Here is a 19,766-nt window from a genome sequence, read left to right as displayed (position 1 = left end):
AGCCTTTATGAGAGTGAGCTCATTCAAAATCATAAATATATTTTACATGCTATAAATTGGTTACCGTGTGGCAAGACATTTTTTGGGGAGTTTAATTTTTCGGATCGGCGATATTTTTTGCTTTTTTTACGGGAACTAATTTTGGGATTGTGAAAGATTGGTTTTTCGTACTGGGTATCCGTGAATTTTGTAATGTTGAGAAAGTGGCATTTGCTGCGTTTTTAGTTGCACTACATGGTAAGTTGTAATGCGCCGTAAAGCGCGGTAGACTCATGCATGATTAATACACTCGTCTCAGGATCGAGACCTGGCCAGAGACATTGCGTTGTGTTCTTGGGCAAGACACTTAACTCTCTCAATGCCTCTTTCCAACAAGGTGTATAAATGGGTACCGGCGGAATAAATGTTGGGGTAACCCTGCGATGGACTAGCATACCATAGAGGAGGAAGTACAAACATTCGTTGTTGCTTCTTGCTCCGGCCTGAGAACATGGGCCACTTGGCTCGTATGCAAACTTTACCTTCACGGTAATCAAGTAGCCAGTCATTCTGGAACAATTACGTCCTGCCCCAGTGTGGCTGGTAGTGCCTTCAGATGAGCTTTTTCTGTCAAGTTTTAACAGCTACACCTGCCTTGTACCATGGGCAATTTCATCGTTTTATTTGAAGAGACGTTTTAAATAAATGGCATCAATAAGATTCTGCATGTGAGTCCGCGTTTGTATGATTTCGACAATGGAGTAAAATTTTGTTTGCGAATCCTGGAAAAAAAATGCAACTTGAAAATCGCAAAAATTAGGAGCAGAGGAAAACTCGTCCCACACTGTAGGCGTATAGCTTAATTTTCATGTGGCGTCATTTCATTTAATTTCGCACTATTTTTTTTTAGTTCTTGTTGAGCAGATATAACTTACCAGAGCAATTTTTGCCATCTCCTGAGTATCCAGGTTTGCACGCGCAAGTGTAAGATCCACGAGTGTTGTTACAAACACCATTCACATTACAGCTATGAGAGTTTGAAGAGCACTCATCTATGTCTAAAGCAAGATTAAATGAGTAAATATGGATAAACGTTGAGTTATCGTTAGTCTGACCATTTCACCGAAACTAAAAAACAGAAGCATACGGCTTGAGAACAATCCGTCGAAAATTTACGGTAAGCACCGAATGTTTTAATGAAAAAACGATTTATTTTACTTTCCACACTCTCTAACTCATTCTCTGCTTTTCGATGATTTATGTTACCCTGGTTATAAGCCATTGGCGCAGGTTTCGAAACTGTTAAAAAATAAAGTTATTACAGGGTTGAACCTTTCTTCTATCGGCCTTCTCATTGCACAAGAGCGGTTGGTTACATTTTTTTTTTCTAAACTTATCAATGCAGGACAAATTTCTTAGTTGTTGAAAATAAAGTGAGATTGTTATTAAATTCAGTATCAACATCAAAAATTGTTTGTTTGATGGTTGATTGGTAGATTTCTTACCATTGCAAGTTTTTCCGTCTCCGGTGTATCCAGCTCTACACTTACAGGAATATGAGCCCACGGTATTCGCACAATCTGCATTCACGTCACAGTTATGAGTGTTGGTGGAGCATTCCTCCAGATCTGCAAAAATTAAATTTGAAGAAAAAAAACGAAATAATCATCAAATGCACGAGTAATGTTTACATTACTGGTTTGTAACAAATTATTTTGAAAATGAGTCATGGAACCTTTTTGAACGCGCAAGATTATCCTTGCTAAATTCTGGAGAGTTGGCTTTTTTTATTTGTTCATTACGATGTATTTTAACCGCATTGAGCAAGAGATTTATCACCTGTAAAGCAAGTAAAGTTGAAGCAGTTATCGCATGGCACGTCATTCCAAGTGTATCCATGCCTCACGCCAAGAGTGTGCACACAGTCTTCGTTGTTCCAGTTGTTTGGTTGCTTTGGAGCCCAGAACCTAAAACTGCTAATTTCTTTGTTTGTCCACACAAAAGAGCCTTCAACACTGCGGTCATTCAGCCCTATCCACGATCTATCGCCAGCATGACGGTGCTGAATAAATACGTTTTCCTCCTGGTTGTGCACTGTAACCAGATCAGAGTTCATCTCAGAACAGTTTGACTCAGCAGTCAACCATGTGGCGCATGCGGGGCTTGAAAAGTAGCAATAACCGCCAAAGTAAGTCCATCCTGGCCGGCAAATGTCTGTAGATGTAAAAATAAATAAATCAATAAAAAATAAAAGAAATCATTAAGAATGTGTTAAGTGTTTTTAAAGCAAATAGTTGTTTGTCATGTTTCTGCAAAGCCTTCACATGTTCTGGCATTTTTACTCCTGACTGAAACATTGCACGTCATTTGCTATGAAACTAACTTCTAACAATCAAATCCAAGAAATGGCCTGATAAAATCTTATTTTTAACAGCGTAAGGGACAGAAGTTACTAAAATATGAGTACTAAATGAGCTAAACTACTGATCTAGACATTAGGAAAATTAACGATGAATTATTTTGTGAAGTATATATGAAATAATTCATATATTCATATTTTTCAGGCTTCTTCTTTCCAGTTGCTTAAATTGGAAAATTTACTGCGATGATCACACTTTACTTTCATCTACTACCGCAGTTCAAACATGAATTATTTCATATATACTTCACATCATTTCACTCACGGGAAGATATGAACTCAATTAATTGACCTCGCTCCCAATGTGTGGCTTCATAGCTCAGTTGGTAGAGTATCGCACCGGTATCGCGGAGGTCACGGGTTCGAATCCCGTTGAAGCCCTGATTTTTTTCAGGCTTCTTCTTTCCAGTTGCTTAAATTGGAAAATTTACTGCGATGATCACACTTCACTTTGATGAATTATTTTGTCCATACCTGAAAGGACAGTGTATGAGATAGACAGTGGATCATACTTTGTGTCGTACAACTCTTTTAAACAAACTCGCACACCGGTCGTATTGATGTACTGCAAAAAACAGAAGAACAAAAATAATCAGTGGTCTTCTAAACTAAAGTCGAAAAGATAATTTTCACAACGCTCACGGTGGTATTCTGAAATGTTATTTAATCTTTGGAAGAAAAAGCAAAGTCATTTGGATCTAGTAGGTATCCCTCAACTTTCTGTTCAACAGGAAATGTTTATGTCGATTCTGACTTCGGCTCTCTTGGAGACGCCATCTTGTATTTACGATTTTTCCCGCATTCAATTTGATGGAAAATAACGGATGTAAAAGGGTACGATACTAATTTTGCATTGATGCTCACACTGAAAAAATTGGAAGAAACCAAGAACTCTTTCAAATAGACGAGATTTGGTTCGACTGCCGTGTCAAAAATGTTGTTGCTATGGAAATGCCTAAAGAAGTGAAGAAACAGAATTACCTCCACCCAAGCAGTTATTCCATTGTGTACTGGTTGTCTATTTCCACCGCTAGACGAATGGTTCGCGGAAACAAACACATTCGGGGTGCTGTTGTACGTTTCAGTGAAACTGATATCCTAAAGAAAAACTCTCATTAAGTTAGCGGGGTGTTATTCAACTTTGACCACTAGCAAACTGAATTTTATAGTAACCTACTGTGTGAGTATTGTTTAAATTGACGCTGTTCTGTGGGATCCGTACACTAACCCTAACTTTTAAAATTTTTAAAAAAGTAATTCTAGGCAAGCTCTCTGGTAAGACGAAAAAGATACCAACCTTGCAATAGGCATTGTTGTAATCTGCTGGTGGATTTTGGGGGTTAGCAAAATAGACGGAACTGTGTTCTGTAAAAAGAGGCTTGTGGAGAGAAGAAAACGCCAGCCATTTCTAAAAGAGAAAAATAAATAAATGTTAACTAGAAAATTGAGATGGAAATAGTATTCTTTCGAAAAATTAAGTGAGATAACAGTAAGCAAACGTCTAAATCAAGATTATATTTCTTTTTAAAGTGCCTATGAAGTAAAAAATAATTGCTGCTGATTTGAAAGGCTTTTCAAAGTAAAGAAGAATGGCGTTTTCCTTTTTGGCATATGTTTTTTCGTTTAAGAGATATTCACGTTTTTGTATTATAAGTGATGACGTCATAGGTGGTTCCACTAAAACAGTTCAACACTCAATCAAGAATATCTCTAGAAATATTAAAGCAGTGTTGTTTAAACTTGGCACCAGAAATTTACATCACAAAAGAAACAAAATGACACCCATCGTGCCGTCGCCATGACAACAGTTATGCCGCTGGTCCTGTTTTAATTAAAACTAACATTACCAGATTTCATCTTAAACAAGGATCATTCAATCCCAACAATCTAATGGGGAGAGTTAAGACAATATGGGAATCATGTGTGTTCCTAGCAAGACCCTCTGTCCCTTCTCGAAGAGTTGCAAATTGGCATATTTGGTTTTTCACAGAAAGAGACTGGAGCCAAAAGCGTTGCCATGGCAACAACACAGAAGGTGTCATTCTGTTTCTTTTGTGATCCACATTTGTGGTGCCAAGTTTGAAGAACACCACTCCAATACTTCTAGAGATAATCTTGATTCAGTGTTTTACTGTTAAAGTGGAACCACCTATGACGTCATCACTTTCCTCATTTGCATAATACAAAAACGTAAATATCTCTAGAACGAAAAAAGATATGCCAAAAAGGGAAACGCCATTTTTCTTTACTTTGAAAAGCCTTTCAAATAAGCAGCAATTATTTTTTACTTCATAGGCACTTTAATATGTGCCGATGTTTAAGTATGCTAGAGACTTAGGTAGCAATGCTAAAGACCAGTGTTAAAAGGCTAAAGTAAGTGATAAGGATCTGTCAGTACCTAATGTTTGGTACATAAAAAAAGGTGTAGGCACTTACAGTATAAACATCGTCGTGAGATCCTGCGTAGTTCTGAAGCTCTCTCAAACAAACTTTAAAGGAGGATTGCGTGACGTCTTCAATCCACACACTGGTAGCGTCACGCTTGAGTCCTGCACGATAGTGCACTGCGGTAACAAACACTGAAGGTATCACTGAAAACGTTCCCTGCATAGAAAACAAAAAAACAAGCTGTTACCGTTGACGTTCACCTTACTGATGTTGTTGTTGCTGTTGCCCTAGTGCTGTTTAACAGTAACGAGGATTTGGAAACTTAGTGCGGGTTAGTGCTGTAATGGCTGAGTGATAGTTGACATTTTAGTCCCATTAGTCCAAAGGAAATCATATTATATTGAACTAACTCCGATAACTGTAAGCTATTCGAAATTATTGTTTGTGAACTTGAGTTGTAAAATGAAACGAAAAAGTACCTACCGATGGAAAATTGACAGATTTACAAGTCGTTCCAGTCCACCATTGTGATATTCGCACTTCCCCGGCAACACCACCTACTGGAGCCCCTTGGTACGCCATCCAATCGACTGTCATATTAGCTTTTGATTTTCGCTCATTGTAGCCTGCCGCCATCACGCACGCAGTGAATTGATCATAACTGACATTCTCAACCCACGACACAGCGGCATCATGTACGTATGACTTGTCACTGGTGTCAATATGATTGACAGTGATCTGGACGTCAAGTGGTTTGTCAGGATAAAACATGTAACGCTTGAGGCGAATTACTTCACAATGAGAGTATCCCAGTGAAGGAATGTGTGGCATGTGACGGCGACCTCGCTGGAAAGGAAATCCTAATAGAAACGAAAAGGACTAAGTAATTAATTAGTACTTAGGGTTTACTACTATTTTGCGCTTTGCGTTTCGGTCAAAAATTTAACTAACACCTTTAATTGAACGGCTGGAAGAGGCTATGTTTGTTTAGAGTTGTCCGGGTTGTCGCATGCAAATTAGTTTAAATAAGCCTTGATCAACGAGAAACATGATGAAAAATTTTTATATATCTAATTAAGTAACTAAATCTTTCAAAAATCTTTGTGTTCTAGCCATCTGTTAAAAGGTTTTTCTCATTTACTTCCCATCAGCGTCTTCAAGGTGTATACCACAAAAATCAAAATTAATCGATCCTGACCTTCACAGCTGCCCGGATGTTGTACAGAGTAGTTTAGTTGAAGAAGACACATTTCCTGTTTATATAAACACTCATTGTCGTATGTTGTCTCATTTGATGAGCAGACTAGTTCCTGGTAGGATGGACAACTGTCCACACACACACAGCGAGCATCAGACCATGGTACTGACATTTCACATTCAAACATGGGTCCAAGTCTGTTACAAGAAGAGAATGCGTCAATCAGACAACGTTTCTCTTCAGTGTTATATGCTTTACAAATTAGGCTAGATACATAATTCGGGAATTTTTTCATAATTTTAGACACTGAATATAATTTAAGAAAATCTCGGCAAATTAAAAAGACAACGAGTAAAAGCAGTGGGGTGAGTGAGTATATATATGAGAATTTTGAAGATTTTTAAATTAATTTTAGACCATTTTGGGGGATAATGGGTCAAACCTTTTAAATAAATAAATCCTCATTTCAAGGCGGTGAATCTATAGACAAAACGCAATATGATTATTTGATAACTTTCAAGTTCGACTACGCAAGAACAAGGGATCTCTACTGGCCTAATGACAGCTGAATACCTACCTCCAATCACCATGTAATCCACTGTAATGGAGTCCTTGATGGCGTAACTGTTATAATTTCTTACACACACCTTTGCTTCCTTTTTGGACGTGTGCTAAGTAAATAAATAAATAAATAAATATCACATTAATTACTTTTGTTAAGTACATTGCAGTTGGAAATTTAAGAAGAGGAACGAGACTGAATATTGACATACCTCAACCCAAGCGGTAACAACGCTACATTGGCTTCCAAACACATGTGAATATCTATTATCGAAACTGTGCTTTGGCGACACTAGCACAACCGGAGGAGCATAAAATGGCTCTGTGAATGTTATTGTCTGCAATGCAAAAGTAAACGTATTAGGACGTTGTTCCTGTTAAAAAACGCTACTTGATGGCTTTTAAGAGTATTATGTTATTGATTAATTTTCATTAAGAGTATTTTCTTCAATCGATTTTGGGGTATTTCCTTTTTAATATCCGAAACATTTTCTTACTCTAGGTGTATCTGAGACTCAAACATCAAAATACTCGTGCTATCTTTGAGTTCTAACTATCATTAGAAGAATTCTACTCGAGCTCGTATACCACTGCAAAAGCTGCAATCTGATTGGCAGAGTCATTGCACACTATTAGGCATTGGCATATATATAGTGTGCAATGGCTTAATGCGATCAACATAAATGGCCACGTTTTCTAGTTTCCGCGACGTTTTGAAGGAACACTGAGTAAGTTGGAAAGTCAAATCCCTGGGAAGAGACTAAACGAAGGACATTTACGGTTTCTGGCATTTCAAGACTCTAAATTGTTGAAATAAACTAATGAGCGCGTAGACTGCCAGAAATTTCAAATAAAAATTCAGTCCTAGCGATTTTTCCAAAGTTTGTGATAATGATAATGATGATGATATCCATAATGGTGATGATGATGATGATGATGATGATGATGAGGAAGATGATTATCAAGGAGATATTATTTAATTCTTACTTGGCAGAATGCGTAGTTATTTTGGTGTGACGGATAAGAGGTGTTTTTGAATACAAGACTGTCGGTTATGGTGAAGTTGTCAACCCTCAGATCCGTAAATGCCATCCAGTTCTGCGAAGGAAAACATGATATCAATGGACCTTAGATGCTCTGTTGTATTTATAATCATCACTTGGCGGGAGAGTTTTTGCTAGAATTGTAATACATAGTGTCATTTTCATCAGCGTATTACAGCCTATTGTAATACATAGTAGTACAATCCAAGTTCAGAGTTGTTGTTTCCAATTTATAACATTCACATGTAATACCAAAACAGCAAGATAAATCCTTTTGTTAACAAATCAAGCAAAAATACGTTTTGCCAGCTAAAGAAAGAAAAATGTTATGGAAAGTTGGTCAACGCTGGCTATCTTTATTCCAAAAAATTAACTGCATATGCGACCGCTGGAAAATTTCCACCTCAATTTCCCAGGCTCAGTTTATGGCTGTTGCGCATTGTTTGCCTATTGTAACCGGCATAAATTTGTTGCCCCTTTTAAATGGTTGATTGGTTAATTGCAAAATTCAATAGTGTTTGTCTACGGACGCTCATAACAAACGTAATGAACTCAAACAAAGTCTAGCTGTTCCGTTTTTAGCTCTGCAAGTGCGTCCTGCTGAAAGATAAGGAAATCTTTATTACATGTAACTTCATGAACTACTGGTCTCATAAACTGAACCAAAAGAACTTCGCTATGAGTTCCATTTGGAACTAGATAACGCTTTAGATTCTTCCAGACAATGATATTATTGATAAAATACACTCACTATTTTAATGTTACTTTGTGGTCCAGAAAAAATCTTAGCTTCTCGAATGCAAATTTTGAAACTGTGTTTGGGAAAGTCTGCCACCCATAGGAGAATAGCCTCATGAGCTTTCTTCGAAACCTGATGGCTGGCGGTTATAAATATAGCTGGAGCAGTGGATGAATTCTGTGAAAAAAGATCAAAACATAAAAAAAGGAAACTATTAAGTGAACTAAATTCAAGTGAAGAAGTGAAGAAGTGAAGAAGTGAAGAAGTGAAGGAGTGAAGAAGTGAAAAAGTGAAGAAGTGAAGAAGTGAAGGAGTGAAGAAGTGAGGAAGTAAAGAAGTAAAGAAATGAAGAAGTCCAGAAGTGAAGAAGAAGGGGCAGGGCGACAATGGGACAATGAGACAAGGGGACGAGGGGAAAACGGGAACATGGAGACAAGGAATCAAGAGAAAAAGGAATCAAACCATAAAGGAAAGAATGACAACGGTGGAAAGGCTTGGAAAAAGCCAAAACGTCGCGAAAATTCCTAGTTTGCCTCAGTATTCAACACTTTTTAAAAATGGAGAAGTGAAGAACTAAGTAAAGAATGACAACAGCAATAAAGATGGGAAAAAGGTCGGGAAAGTCCCTAGTTTGGCAGGGTATTCTACACTTCCACGCACAGAGAAGTGTGGAATTATATCAAAGTGTAGAGACCAGGGATTTAATTGCCAGTACTGAACGCTTACGACAAGGAGACATGGGACAAGAGAACAAGGGAACAAGGGCACAAGGGGACAAGGGCACAAGGGGACAAGGGGACAAGGGGACAAGGGGACAAGGGGACAAGGGAATAAGGGCACAAGGGCACAAGGGGACAAGGGCACAAGGGCACAAGGGCACAAGGGGACAAGGGGACAAGGGGACAAGGGGACAAGGGAATAAGGGCACAAGGGGACAAGGGGACAAGGGGACAAGGGGACAAGGGAATAAGGGCACAAGGGCACAAGGGCACAAGGGCACAAGGGCACAAGGGCACAAGGGGACAAGGGAATAAGGGCACAAGGGCACAAGGGCACAAGGGGACAAGGGCACAAGGGCACAAGGGCACAAGGGCACAAGGGCACAAGGGCACAAGGGGACAAGGGGACGAGGGGACGAGGGGACGAGGGGCCGAGGGGACGAGAGGCCGAGGGGCCGAGGGGCCGAGGGGACGAGGGGACGAGGGGACGAGGGGACGAGGGGACGAGGGGACGAGGGGACGAGGGGACGAGGGGACGAGGGGACGAGGGGACGAGGGGACGAGGGGACGAGGGGACGAGGGGACGAGGGGACGAGAGGACGAGGGGACGAGGGGACGAGGGGACGAGGGGACGAGGGGACGAGGGGACGAGGGGACGAGGGGACGAGGGGACGAGGGGACGAGGGGACGAGGGGACGAGGGGACGAGGGGACGAGGGGACGAGGGGACGAGGGGACGAGGGGACGAGGGAACAAAGGTACAAGGGAACAAGGGAACAAGGGATCAAGAGGACAAGGGGACAAGTGGACAAGGGGACTAGGGGACAAGTGGACAAGGGGACAAGAGGACAAGGGGACAACGGAACAAGGGGACAAGGGGGCAAAAGGACAAGTGGAAGAGGGGACAAGGGAGACACGGGGACAATGGAACAAGGGTACAAGGGGACAAGGGGACAAGGGGACAAGGGGACAAGGAGACAAGGAAACCATTGGACAAGGGAACAAGGGTACGTACAAGGGTATAAGGGGACAAGGGGAAAGGGGAACAAGGTGAGAAGGGGACAATGATACTAGCTGTCAAGGGAACAAGTGTACAAGGGGACAGGGGAACAAGAGGAAAGGGACAACGGGACAAGGGAACAAAGTGACAAGGAGGCAAGGAGACAAACGGTCAAGAGGACAAGGCGACAGGGGACAAGAAGACAAGGGGACAAGAACGCAACGGGACAAGAAGACAAGGAGACAAGGGGAGAATGAGACAAGGGCAAAAGGGGACATGGGTTCTTCGAGAGAAGGGGTCACGGGGAGAGAGAGGCCAGGGGATAAGGGGACACTAGCACATGGTAAGAAAGGAAATGAGACAAGTTCACTAGGGAACAGGTGGACCATCTGACTAGGGAACTAGGGGACCAGGAGACTAGGGCAGATGGGGAGAAGCGGAGAAAGGGACTAGAGGATGTCAAGGGGACAAGGGGGCAAGAGGACAGGGGGAAATGGGAAAAAGGAGACAAGGGGTTATGAGGACATGGGGCAACGGCACAGGAGAACAAAAGAACCAGGGGGCAAGGGGATAAGGTAACAAGGGAACGATGGGACAAAGGGACAAGGGTATAAGGGGACAATGGGACAGGGGAACAAGGGGACAAGGAGGCAAGAGGACAAGGGGACAAGAGGATACGGGGACAAGGAGACAAGGAAACAAGTGAACAAGGGGAGGAAGGGACAACGGCGCTAGACAACTGGGGAAAAAGAGGACAAGTGGACCGGTGGAGTAGGGCGACAAGGGGACAAAAGGACCAGGGCACAAGTGGACAAGGGGACCAGATAACGGGTTAAGGGGACAAGGGGACAACTTAGGGGTAAGGGGATAAGGGGACAATTAGTGGGTAAGGGGACAAGAGAACAAGTGGACCAGGTGACGAGGGGACGAGGGGATAAGGGGACAAGGGTGAGGGGGAAAAGAGAACAAGTGAACCAGATGACAAGACAAGGGACTAGGGGACAGAGTTTAAGGGGGACAAGGAATTAAGGGAAGAAGGGGTCGCTTCGACACTGGAACAAATGGACCAGGGAAAGGGATCGAGTTGGCAAAGCAACCATGGGACAAGGGATGAACGAGAAAGGGGTTAATGGGGCAAAGGAACAATGGGAATAAATAACGAGGGGCAAGTGGATAAGGGGACAGGGGTAGGAAATAAGAAAATATTTCTAACCTGTATTAAACCGATCTTTTTACATTGGGTTCCACTTATCAAATACTTGAACGTGATACTGCCAAATTGCGATCCAGATGGTGTAGTTTGAAACGCTATCCAATTAACCTCGGCTGTCTCGTTGGAACCTTCTCCATATTCCAGAACACAGACTTTGAATCCACTTGTGGTAACAGACTCTACCCACAGAGTCGCGCTATTGCGGAGAAGTGAACTCTTGACGGTGTGGCCAATTGATGCAAAAACCTTTACTTGTTGCGCACCGTAAAATGAATGTTGGAATGAGATCTTCTTACAGGCAAACAGTCCTGGCGCGACGGTGGCTACTTTGTCTTTCCCAGCTTCTAAAGCGTACGCTGTGAAAAGATCAAGAGAACAAATTCCCTTGAACGATTTCTGTGTTTGTATTATGCAACCTCCACATTTACCATTTACACATTCTTTTCTATCTTTTCCTAGAGACCAAATTAATCTTATTTCACCATAATGAGAATAAAATAGACTGATAAAAATCGGAATAGTGGTTTCTTGTCGCATACCTTCACTGATGCGTGCACAGAGAAATAAGACGAAGGCGAAGAACAAACACAGCGAGAGTTGGCGATCGTAAGACCTCTTGGTTCAACTCAAAGAAAAATGTTCCGTTATGTATATTTATTTTTTATCATACGTGGCCTTCATTTGTACCTGTATCTACAAGACTAATTTTCAGACAGCACGTGCTTTTAAATCATTTGCCCTGGAGGTATCTGTCTGAAATTGATGTGCGGGTGGAGGTGTTGTGAACATATGTTATAATTATGCTGAAATCTAAGATCAATTGAATAAAAGTTACACAGTAAACCTCCTCCTCCTAAGTGTAAAATTCTTTTTCAGATTAAGACATTGCTTTATTATTTGCATTTGGGTTCAGTGGTCAGTGACATTACGGATCGTAACTCTGTCACTTACAAAGTTACACCTCCCCATCCTCCACTGGGCTCACTTTTATGCCTTCAATCCGTAATCAAAATACCTTTAGGGCACACTTTGGAGTATTTAGTAGTCGAGAAATTACGATACAAAAACATTAATGTTAACGAAATTTTACCTTCAATTTCTTTTTCCATTTATATCTGCATATATTTGTATGCGTATTTTCGAGTGATGACCTCTTTATCCGACCTCTTTACTTCTGTTTTGTAGTGCGAAAGCGATCTTGGCAACCAAGAGAAAATGAGGTCTCTTGGTTGCTGCAACATTATCGCATTCCTAGGTAGTACAAGAGACAAATTTCTCAGTATGAAGTGGCATACGCTACTGAGGTAAACTTTTAGCCTAATATGGTCTTAGTTTTCGTGAGCGGCCACCTCCCGTAAGCGACCACCTAGGATTGGCATTTCTGGTGGTCGCTTATGGGAGGTTCGACTGTATATTATACAATTGATGATTACAAAGTTCTCGTAATATTCGAGGATACATACATTTTCTCCACTAATGGCAAAAGAATCAGATTTTGAGCGTTTTAGATAGATTCAGCGTTCGATAGATTTTAGAATGAATCAAGTTAACGAAAATATACATACAATTAAATAGTCACACCACGCAGAACAACAAAATAACGATAATTAGAAATTTCTTTATTACTAATAATGCTTTCAAAAACAACACGATGTATTTGAACTTTATATCTTACACTAAAGAACTCTGTAAATCCTAATTTATCCTTTTCATAGTAATTAGCCTGTTATAATTTTAGTGTTATATTTTCACTTTTTTCTGTTTCGCGCTTTAATCCTTAATTGCTCTTACTTTCATCACGCATTTTTAAACTATTTGTTGCTCATTTTCATTTGGTATTCTTGTGCTAACGATGGATGATATTTCATCCTAAATATGTTTTGTTATTAAATTTAAGCTATGAATTTTAAACACGTCGTGTGGTTTTGAAAAAATTTCTTTATTATCTCTCTCGAAGTTATCAAAAGATTGTGTGCTAAGCTATCATGTCTCGTTTATTTTGATTATTGGCCGTGTTTTCTTATTTTTACTTTACTTCCGTCAGCTCACAAATCTAAATAGTCAGTACAAGGTTTCTAGGACATAGTAATTAACAATAATCAATAATCGTATCACACACAACAGGTTTGCTGTTGGTGGTTTATGATCCGTGAACATATGTCAATCGAAATGTCGCTGTCTCTTTTTAATGGGGTTGTTTTGACAGCTGGATTGTTCCTTGTTTTTTATTTAAATGCAAATAGAGTTTTCGTTTTCGATTACCCAAGCCGAGATTCAAATACGGCCCCTCGTATTTTTCTCTCACTCGCCCTCTTTGTTTCGCTGGTCCCCAACTAACGGTAGCATAGAACGGGCTAAGATTTGACCTGTAAGGAAATTACGAAAAATGATGTCTAAATTATAACGACTGGACTTTCCAAAGAGTGGTGTCTGAAGAACTGATGTAAATATGCAGCTTACAACGTTGTGTTACATGGTGTTAACGCTCTCTGTAAAATTTTAATTAAAAAAGACCAGATTAAACGTGTAAAGATTTTTGAGATTATGTGACGCATGACGGTCAACCAAACACAATACAAGGGAAAACTTATGGCAAGTGTTAACGAAGTGAAATTTTTTTTGTTTCTAGAATGTGGCTTGGAACGACGATTAATCAGATAATAAATGTACGGAAAGAAGTGATCAAGGAATGTTGAACAATGTCTACGGGCTTTGACTTGTTAGTCTGCGCCGCAGGCTACGCTGTCGTTCAAGGACGATTTTTAGGCGGGATACCTGTGGCAGACTGCGTCGAAGTTTCGGTCGAGTTCCTCTTTTTTATTTTCTTCGTAGTCACAGATTGTTACGTTTTTTTTCTAAGTTTCTCGTATCCCTCGGGAGCACATGGCCTTTTTGTTTGTTTCGCGTAGAAGTATGTGCATTTGAAGTTGAAATAACATCAGGCCAAAGGAACATGGGAGGAACATGGCCATAAATTTGCTTCAAAAGCTCCCATCGCCTCGAGATTTCACCAAGAACATGCTCGATAGTTGCCCTGACCATCACTTTTCTACCGTCACCGGCCGAGGGAGAATTTAAGCTCGCAATTCAATTCTCGCGGCTACTTTTTCAGGCAAACGTCCGCAGAGTGAGAATTTAATTAAGCTAGCAAATCCCGTAGATAAATTTCATGGCTAGGCCTACCGCGAAGGGGAGTTCCAGCATTGCTTTTGATTTCCTTCATCGCCGGCAAACGCCCGCTAAGTGGGAATTAGACCTCGCAAATCTCACAGATATTTTGCATCGCGACCCATCGCGAAGCTCAGCGAATTTACCGAAGGCGGAAAATATCCATAACAGTTGCCTCAAAAGATCCCATTGCCTCCAAACCTCAACAGTAACAACGTTACTCGTGCTATCAATACCAATTTTAATTAACGCAAACCACCCTCTGCAATCTTTTTGTTGAAGGACATCGCCTGTAAAACTGAATGTTAGCATTTCCGTTTGGATTTATTTCTACGCTGTAGTCATTCAAAGCTGATGCATTATCACATCGGCCAAAGCATTTCGAGTGAAAGTCTTTAGGCTTCTTGCCACATATGTCCTTTTTGACGCAATTTTTTCTCTTTTTTTTTCTCAAAGCCCAAATCGGCCAAAATGGATCAAGAAAGAGCAACTTCACGCAAATTTTGAAAGCTAATGACAAAAGACAGCTTTTGTAAACGAGAGCTCTACTTTAAGGCTATTTTCAAATGCTCAAAATACTATGTTGTATTCTTTTTCTGCAAAAACTCCGTGTTCAAATACATTGTTTATTGTAACGTTACATTTTATCCTGTAGTGCTGAAGCTAGAAGAATGAATGGCTGTGAATAATTAGCACGTAACCTTGTACATTTATTTTTGTCTTGAATACATACGACATGTATGGCACATGCACACAGGCTAAGCCAGGCTCATTCTCGTCCCCAGGCTACTCGTCTTAAAATGTCGCTGACGAGTAGATTCCTCCATTTCGCCGACCACGTGACCAAAAGAAACGGAGTCTCTGGGGACAAGAACGAACCAGGCAAAGCAACTTGTTTCTGTGGTAAGTTATCATCAATATGCTAAAAATGTTTTTTAGTAAAATCAAAATGCAAATATATCCCAAATAATATATTTTTTGTTTTCTCTTTCATATAGCTAAATCTTTAACTGAAAAGAAAAACGTTTTTGCTGGTGGAATTTCTAATTTCTTCAATAACTCGCGCCATCAAATAATCATGGCATATATGTATTCAACAAAACAAGTTAGTTCAAGACTTGACTGGAAACTTTGACTACTACCCTGATTCCCTAAAGGCGGGTTTCACAGAGGTAATTGGACATTAGGAATTTACAGTAATAGTAATGAAAAAAAACTTCTTTCCGCCTAGATAAGAACGAAGTTCAACACAAACGTAAACACAACGCGTTATTTTCACCCTGCTGTATTTTATTGTTACAAACTTTTATAACGGTGTGTCTGACACTTGTATTTATTTTCTACGTTAGCACTCTCAAAAGACAATTCATAACAACATAAACCAAAAGAACTGTTTACTCTATCATTACATTCTCAATCCACTTTTTCTACATCCACTTCACTAGAATAAAATAGGAAATTAAAACCAGCTGGAATCCTGTAACTAGGAACCTATCCCGGTATGATGCTCGTGAAATTCAATCAACTGAAACTCAGTGACGAGATTCTTCTTCTTAAGGGATAATTTCACGGTTCAGCGCATGTACAAGTTATGGCGTGACTATAAACTACTACCTTGTTCATATTTTACTGAACCACATGTAGTTCAACAACTACAGACCGTGATTTGTGAAAGCAGAATGACTGATGCCCAAATTTCATTGAAGATGTCAACGGATTTATCGAGAAAATCTCGAATTTAGTAATGGACATTGAATTTTGTTATTTGGCGCGAAGGATTTAATCTGAATACACACACGTGTTATCTACTTTAATCTGATTGGTAGATAAACAATATTGTATTAATCAAAACATACGAAAGGAATTTTAATGAGAAACATTACTCCTACCGCCGCTTTTCCGTGACTGAGGTGAAATTCTTAAAAGAAATTCAGTTCTCGCAGAAGTCATTAGCTCGGCTAACGTTATAGCTTGTTATAACACGAAGCCATGAAACCATATCCTTTAATGGCAGTTACCAAACAAGTAAGCCGCTCAAAGTAAACTGTTTATCTTAGACTAAGGATACGTGACTACTCGATTTTCTACTAACCTATTGATTGACATATCATCGGTGATATTGAAATTTTCTGATTATATTGCGCTTCTATACTTTACCAACACTTTCTACATAAATAAAACTGTTGGAGCGATCTGTGCTCATAGTTCTTTAAAAAACGTTTAAAACAGATCTAAAAAGTAAAATTGTATACCCCTTTTTTATTTGCAAAGGTTTAATTTTATTGAACAGGGTGTGTAAAACTAAGACTCCAAGCTCCGCGATTTCTTCAGGTAGTTTCATAGAAGACTTCGACTTCGTCAGGTCGGAAGGTGTAACTGCCCGCCAGGAATGATTGTGTGAAGAAGGATCCATGGCTGTTGCCATGTGGCGGGCTGTACTCATGTCCAAGGTTTGAGTATGAGTTGGTGTTTGATGCAGCGTTGTTGGCAATGTGAATATCGTGTCCTCCTCCAAATGTTGGTCCATAGGAAGAGCAGCTGTAGATGGAATATTTTCTCCGATAACTATACTGTTCTGTTTGATCTAGCTTTAGTGGCTGCCAACCAGGCTTGTTAACCAATGAGAAGAGAAAGACCGCTGAATCGTAGTACCATGAACAACCACCTAATTTGAAATACACAATGGAAAAAGAAGTCCAACATTAATGATGTTTACTAACACTTTGGACAGTTTAGTAATGAAGTATTACCGACAACGATAATTTGAGTGGCTCACAAAATTTCACTATTATTCATAGCTCGGTATTATTTCTTGTAGTGTTAATCTTACGTTCTCTGGTTCCTGTATGTTAAATGTCCTTTGAGTTTTTAATAATTTCAATTCTGGGAAAAGCAAGCCTGCTGAGAGACTAGAAACAGCTGCCCCGATTTCAGACTGAACATGAGTTTCATGCCCTATTTTATAGATTTCATAACATTAATATCGAGCTGTAAAGCTGTCACTTAGCCAGGAACACTAAGGCGTTTTTAAAAAATGCAAGTGTTTCTATCGGCCTGTTTATCTCGATGAGTTATCCAGAAAATTCTTATTATCGTTGAATTATTTGCCTTTCTTTGGTATTACCCTTTTTTGTTTCCATGATTAATGATTCGAAGCCGTTGTACCGCTTCCTATAAAGTTCTTCCCTCCCGATATCTCCCTAAACCCGTCACGAATCAGAAAAGAGGCGCGTAAACTCACCAAGTAATGCACCATGAAAGTAAGATAAGGTATTTTGTTTAGAATTTTCTAGCACTTAACTATCCCAAACCATATTGTAAATATTTCTTTTTTAAAATTCTTTTTAAAACTCTTTTCCCATATTTCTCCGTGACCGCTATTGCGAAATATGATCCTGGCTGACTCATAGCTTGCGCTTGGGTGGCCTGTGATAACATGAAATTGGTCACGTCACTTACTCCATGAGAGACTTGTGTATCCTCCAAAAATATATTTCCCAACACGGATGATTGTGACAGTTGGACCTTTGCCGTCACACTTTGAATGGAAGGTATAGGAAGACCAGCCATTTACAGTTGCCTGGTAACAGCGATTCCAGTAAGAAGATTGGCGAGTCACAGGCTTCAACCATTTATCCAGCCATGTCAAAAAATTCTGGCTGTTTCCCACAATGCTGGAATATTTAAGACCCGCTGCAAAAATAACATATAAGAACGTTCTTTGGATCCATTTTGTACCTAGCATTTGTTTTAGTGGACCATGTTGAGAGTTGGTTTTGCTAAGAATAAACAACACTGTCATCTTCACCAGTTATAAGGTGACCATCATTGCTTGCACCGTAAATGTGACGCTCACTAAACTGGATGTACTGTTTGTTCGGAAACATATTTGATATGCCACCGTCAATATTATGTCGTTATATGCCACCGTGCAACTTAAAATATTTTTTTTTATCTGGAATATCTCGTTTTATATTTCGAGTCGCAGTGATCAATACGCTTAGTAGATGATTTAAAATCGTGAACAGGACAATATTCGGAGAGTATATATCAGGAAAACGTTATATCATTACCAGTGCTCAGCGCCGACGTCAGAATTCTCAATGGAAAAACCAGTGGCAGATAAAGTCACGAAATTTGACAGCTTTTGTAAATATTTAAATTTGGAAAAAAAAATTTGATGGTTTAAGTCCACGTGGGCTCTTTCCGCTCCACACCCCACCCCTGTCCTTTCTAAGTGTGGTTAATGTTAATATCAAAGCGTATTGGTAGTAACGAGAAGGTAGCAAACAACATTACTGAGTCGTGTTCTCTTTTAGTTGCAACAATAACAGTCATCCAATATGGCAAACTGATCAAAATTGTAAAGGAGAATTCTGATTGGTTCCCTGAGTGGTTCGAATTTGCAACATCGGCGGCTGAGATGCATCATTCATGAGTTAGTTTTGGAGAATTGGTTTTGTTTAAACCATCCCAAAAAAGAAAGCAATGACCAAGAAATCTCAGTTTTTGTTTGTTTTGTTGACATCATATTTGGTGGACAAGTTGAACTTAATTCTAAACCACTGCTACCTGAATTGAAGCACAATTAACGTGAAACACTTACCTGCCGCGGTGTACCTGCAGGTTTTTCCATCTCCTGATAAAGGATGGTTACACGTACATGTGTAGGATCCTACAGTGTTCGTACATGAAGCTGAACGGTGGCAGTCGTGTACACCGCTGACGCACTCATCGATATCTGTAGGTAATAATGAACAGGGAAGAAGAAAGAAAACAAACATAAATTATCTTGTACTTTGTCGCAAAAAGTGTTTTATGTTCTGAAGTAAGGAGTTTTCGTTGGTAGTACTTTAGTAGTACTTAATCGTAAGTTTGATAACACGTCTCGTGATTAGAGGTTTACCATGTTTATCAATAAAACCTCTCAAGGGAAACAATCCTTGTTGTAGAGCGTTGTCATGGCAGTCATATTGCTGTGCCCGGTCAATAGAACATGTTTGCATATCAAAAGAACCCGTTGTCCAAAGAAAGTATGAGAAATGTCATTATTGGGATTTCTGGTTTATACCCTTGAGGTTTTTTTTTTCCGTGAATAGAACCAAAATAAATATACACTCTTTTTTTTCTGTTACATCCAAAACGAGACTGAGCTCACTCAAAATCATAAATATATTTTACATACTAGAAATTGGTTACGTGTGGCGAGACATTTTTGCGGGAGTTTAATTTTTCGGATGGGCGATATTTTTTGTTTTTTGCGGGAACTAATTTTGGGATTGTGAAAGACTGGTTCTTCGTGCTGGATATCAAATTTTGTTATTTTCAGAAAGTGGCATT

At 39.8% G+C, this 19,766-nt stretch overlaps 1 protein-coding gene and 1 pseudogene across 2 annotated transcripts in view; both read right to left on the bottom strand.

Annotated features, from left to right (window-relative positions):
• LOC145494532 (uncharacterized) overlaps window positions 1-19,766 on the bottom strand; it is a 53,374-nt gene that overhangs the window by 4,082 nt on the left and 29,526 nt on the right. Inside the window, exons 16-17 of the mRNA XM_081474024.1 lie at window positions 19,033-19,167; window positions 17,886-18,119 (exon numbers count right to left, since the gene is read on the bottom strand). Coding sequence (XP_081330150.1) covers window positions 17,886-18,119; window positions 19,033-19,167 — 369 coding nt within the window. The remainder of the gene's footprint in view (window positions 1-17,885; window positions 18,120-19,032; window positions 19,168-19,766) is intronic.
• Window positions 1,017-12,367, bottom strand: LOC145495766 (uncharacterized; annotated as a pseudogene). Its single transcript, XR_014050467.1, has 14 exons — window positions 12,349-12,367; window positions 11,259-11,713; window positions 8,340-8,504; window positions 7,533-7,643; window positions 6,758-6,883; window positions 6,562-6,655; window positions 5,985-6,181; window positions 5,270-5,646; window positions 4,835-5,002; window positions 3,696-3,806; window positions 3,380-3,496; window positions 2,873-2,963; window positions 1,819-2,193; window positions 1,017-1,607 (listed from the first exon to the last, which is right to left on the bottom strand). The product of XR_014050467.1 is annotated as an uncharacterized LOC145495766 (transcript).

This window comes from Orbicella franksi, chromosome 8, assembly GCF_964199315.1.
Source record: "Orbicella franksi chromosome 8, jaOrbFran1.1, whole genome shotgun sequence".
NCBI classification, from domain to species: Eukaryota; Metazoa; Cnidaria; class Anthozoa; order Scleractinia; family Merulinidae; genus Orbicella; species Orbicella franksi.
Note: the sequence above shows the minus strand (reverse complement) of the source record. Positions and strands in the feature narration are given on the sequence as shown.